We start from the raw sequence: 4,614 nt of genomic DNA, 5'->3' as shown, positions 1-4,614 counted from the left end.
TTTACAAGATTTAAGATTGATGAGTAGACAGACAATATCAAAGTAGCATGGGAGGTAGGTTGGTCCGACTTCGACTCACCCTGATGATAGCTTCCATGTTACTTACTTTCAATTTTTAAAGCAACTTATTAAGGCGATCACACGTGAAAATTATTTCTAAATACAATGCATGTGAGTTTTTGTTTTTTAGTGTTATTCAAAATGTTTTTATTACGAAGAGCTAGGCAGATGTCCTGCCACAGAACGCCTTGTATGTTGACCACTTTTTATATGGAATGCGTATCAACGTTTCAAATCTCGATAACAGCGCCTTCTATTGGGTCCAATACTATTCTATCTTTCAAGCTAGCCAACCGATTTTAATAAAATCGCTAATTTAAGTAAATCGCACAATATTCACTAATTTCATTGAAATCGGTTAGGAGGTACGATATCTGTAACCGCTCGGACAGAGACCTCCGTACGCAAGTCGTAAAACACGCCAAAGTGCCACGTGCCTGTGTGTATCTGTTTTCAAACAGGCCGGCATAATTGTGTCGACTGGCGAACGGTAATCGGCTCTCGTCAGTCGATATTGTATCTGGACCCCATGATGGATTATGAAAGAAATAACTTAGGATTGTAAAACGATTAGTGGATTTATTGAGAACAGTAAAGACTAGACAACGACAAAAGAGAAGTATATAATTTCTAAATTCAAAGCGGCATACTGCCAGTACTAGCTCACATTGGTTGTTATTGTTTGGTTTATACTCTTTACTACGATACAGTTTCAACACCCCACCCTAATTACCATCAGATGCACCGTACAGTGGGATCACTCTGCCGTGCCGCATAAAAACAGTCGGTACCGGAGATTAGCGGGGACGTCCCGTCTGCCAAGTGAATTGTCACGTAATAGTCACCTGTACTAAGTTTTATGTCGATCGATTGAACGGTATGGCAGCACATAAACTAACCAAAAAACAAATTATTTTTATATTATAATATTATAATTAATGTTTGAAATGTCAATAGTGATCTATTTTTTATTGTCTCGGTGGCGTAATTATACACGAGTACGAGTACCGCGCTAAGGTCGTGGGTTCGAATCACGGGACGAGCCAAAATGTCACTGGGTTTTTCCATCTTAAAATGACTCAGTCGCAGCTCGGAGTAAGGAAGTTGGCGTTATGATATCCCCGTGCCGTGGAAAGCCCTTAAAGTTGTTAGTCTTGTGTCTGATCTCTCTCAGGTCATGTCGGATTACCCTCTTACTGGACTATGAGTGTGAAGAAATAGAGAGTGCATCTGAGTGCGCACACATCTGTATAATATAAAATTTCCTGCGTACTTTTTACTGGTAGTAGGTCCATCAGGTACCATCAGACGACCGGCAAGCTCGTCTCGTCATTTAATGCAATAAAAAAACTTGGGTGATCTCCGTTAAGATTGGAATTAGATTAGGAAGGAAACTGTGATTTATTTATTCATTGTGCTGAATATTCCACGTCATTCTGTTTCGTGATGTCAACAAGCGGTGTAGGTACTCAAGAAAACAATAAAACTCACGATATTATTCATGTTATTAACACAAACAAGTTTTCCTCGTCCAATTCATACAACATTGTGTATTATAAGTTACAGAGGTATTAGGTTATGCTCGCGGATGCGACCGCGTAATAGTCCCTTCAAAGAATAATAAAAATTATGGTATTTATAAAAAAAAATCTATATTTTTTTTATATCCTTCTACCCAAGTTAAGATCAGTATACAGAGCGCCTCTTCTGAGAAACAGTGGCCAAGTTTGTCAATTGAACTTGCGTGGTCTTGTGCCTGTTTCTAGATGATTTGTGTATTCACGTCTGAATCCAGATTTGTGCAGTATTTGTGTAACGATTTGGCTGTGGCTCCTACTGTACAAATGATAATAATGTATTCCATAACATTTTATGTTACTATGCTATAATAATATTATGTAAAGTCCAATATAATTACCTGAACTGTTATCATATCATGTACAATGTGGCAATACCAATATATAAATAAACCTATCCTATTAGCTATTTCTCGTGGTTGCGTCAGATTTTCTTGCCGCTACAGACAGATTTGAGACCGTGAAATTCGGGTTTTTAGCGAAGCTCTAAGAAAATATATTGTACCAATTGTATTGTGTCGTTTGGTCTCGAAAAGACATTTTCTTTATCAATTTGTTAATTTATTTGATTAGCTTATCTAGCATATTTAATTAGTCACCGACTACAATATTGGTATCCAGTGTATACCTGTTATGTGAAATTATTTATTATTTTTAAGGCGGTTATTTTTTTTTTATCGATTTGACGTGTGTATTGTTTATCAATTATTCTTTGTTTTAACGGTGAAGAAAAACATCGTGAGGAACCCAACATGTACCTGAGAATTCTTAAAAAATAATTACCAAGCCAAGAGAACTGAGAAGTAGGTCAACCTGTAATAAGCTAGCGCAGTGGACTATGGCCTAAAACTCTCGCAGTAGCAGAGGAGACCCGTGCACAGCAGAGGGTAATAATTATATAATACGGGGCTGATATTATTATATTTCTAATAAACCTCCAAATATATTTACTAATTTCTCAATTATAATTTTAAATACTAAAAGAAAAAAATAGGATCCCGAACGCGTGATTCATTTTTGACACCTCAACTGTAAATATCTGTAGCCAAGCAGTAATGTAAAAGCATTATAGTACTTTGGTTTAATGCTAATAGTAGCTATGGTAGCTGCTGGGAATGCTGATTAATAGACATGCATTATGGCTCAGTGCTATCCCTTGCAGAGGCTATGTAATTAAAGTTCTTATTTGCGTTGCAGATGTTTATGGGCAGTCGAATTGTTTAATACTAAGTAACAGGTGAGTGACCTGCCCGACTTGACACTTCTCATTCGGCTGGATACAAATATAATGTAAAGAGCTTAGTTGTGCACCGGTATGATGTAAATAGATTGAACACGGCACATGATATGAGGATTATGAGTTTAAGAGGTTTCAGATATATGGTATGGTATACACTACAATACACTACATATACACTACACTTGGTCGGTACTAAATGCTAACAGTCAGGTCGCAAGTAGGTACTAATTAAAATGAATACTGCGTGCAGAGAGAAGTGGTATCGTCACTGAGTTTGTGAGTGTCACGTGTGAATGGGGACAGTGTATTGTCTCGAAGGCGGGAGGTTGACGCGCCCGTGCCGGCGCGCTCTCCGCGCGGTGCTGGCTGCTGGGCCGGAGCGGCGGCGGCAGTGTCGCGACACGTCATTATCGATAACTGGTTGCTGACGAAATATGTATACATTAAAATATTGGCCTAATCACATGCGCTCGCTACCTGCGAATACCGACTAGAGTAAAGAGCACTGAGTAATGACTAATGGCGGGTGATGACGTCACTACGCGCGCTCCGGCCCGCGCCGACATGGTGACACAGCGCTCCACAGCGCTCGGAGGACACGGATGAGACACAAATACACACCAACACTGGATTTAAATTAAATTTATTGACAATAGTAAAACAATAATTGCACTTAATTACGTAAATAACTATGTACTACACATTTAGATAATCAAATTAATAGAACGATTTGCATTCGTAAAATAAATTACAAAATATAATATATAATATCTAAACACTATACAGCACTCGGGCTCGGGGCTGCGTACTTATGTACAAGTAACTCGACTCAATGGCAATACATCCGCGGCGCGGGGCGGTGCGGCGCGGTGCTGGGCGGTGCGCGGAGGTGGCGGCGGCGGCGAGCGGGGCCCCGCACCCGCCACCCGACCGCCTCTCCGCCGCACACTGCACTCCGTCACAGCTTCTTGACGATATCAAACTTGGACTTGAGGTCCATCGGCACCTTCTTGGGATCAAACTTCTTCTTGGCGGCAAGGTGAGCGCGCATCTCGGCGGCGGTCATGTGCAGGTTGAGCCTCGGCGGGTCGGCGGGCGGCGGCGGGCTCTCGCGCGGCTCTTCGACGGCCGGCTCGGGCGCGGGCGCGGGCGCGTCCAGATCGGGCACAGGCTCGCCCGGCGCCGGCGCCACCACCAGCAGCTCCGCGTCCTCGCCGCGCTCCTTGATGCGCGCAACCACCTGTTTGTGCGACTCGCCCGCGATGCTGTGCCCGTTCACTTCGAGGATGCGGTCGCCGCGGCGCAGCCCCGCCGCCTCCGCCGGTGAGCCCTCATCCACCTTGCCGATGTACTGGCCGGGTTTGCCTTTCTCCGCATGTAGGTTGAATCCGTAACCGTCAAAGTCTGGCGTTTTCCGCACGTGGCAGAGCCGCGGCTCGGTGGCCGCCGACCCGTTTGCGGCCATATCGTCGCAGTGTCGACGCGCGCTCGGTGTCGCGCGCGGCCAGAGACTGACCGCCGCCCGCGCTTCGCCTCACTCCGCCACCTCGACACCTCACCCGCGCACCGCGCCGTACGTCTCGCACGCCCCGCACGCCGCTAGCGCACCTGCGCAGGCTCCGGCTCAGGTGTGCCGCGTTGGAGCTGGCGGCGGAGAGGTGCGGGGCGGAGGGCGAGGAGGCTTGACGGCGGGAGGGTGACGCGGGTGTGGGCGGAGGGTCGCGGGAAGGGACGGTG

The 4,614-nt window shown here is 45.0% G+C and overlaps 1 protein-coding gene across 1 annotated transcript; it reads right to left on the bottom strand.

Annotated features, from left to right (window-relative positions):
* Positions 1-3,503: 3,503 nt before the first annotated feature.
* LOC115441245 (Na(+)/H(+) exchange regulatory cofactor NHE-RF1) lies at positions 3,504-4,484 on the bottom strand. The gene has a single exon (XM_030165966.2). The coding sequence runs from the start codon at positions 4,340-4,342 to the stop codon at positions 3,836-3,838; it is 507 nt and encodes a 168-aa protein (XP_030021826.1). The 5' UTR covers positions 4,343-4,484; the 3' UTR covers positions 3,504-3,835.
* Positions 4,485-4,614: the final 130 nt, after the last annotated feature.

The sequence above is a fragment of the Manduca sexta genome, chromosome 3 (genome assembly GCF_014839805.1).
Source record: "Manduca sexta isolate Smith_Timp_Sample1 chromosome 3, JHU_Msex_v1.0, whole genome shotgun sequence".
Taxonomy (NCBI): domain Eukaryota; kingdom Metazoa; phylum Arthropoda; class Insecta; order Lepidoptera; family Sphingidae; genus Manduca; species Manduca sexta.
Note: the sequence above shows the minus strand (reverse complement) of the source record. Positions and strands in the feature narration are given on the sequence as shown.

Excerpts from the sequence above, each read along its gene's own strand:
- LOC115441245 (XM_030165966.2), bottom strand. The coding sequence starts at position 4,342 with ATGGCCGCAAACGGGTCGGCGGCCACCGAGCCGCGGCTCTGCCACGTG.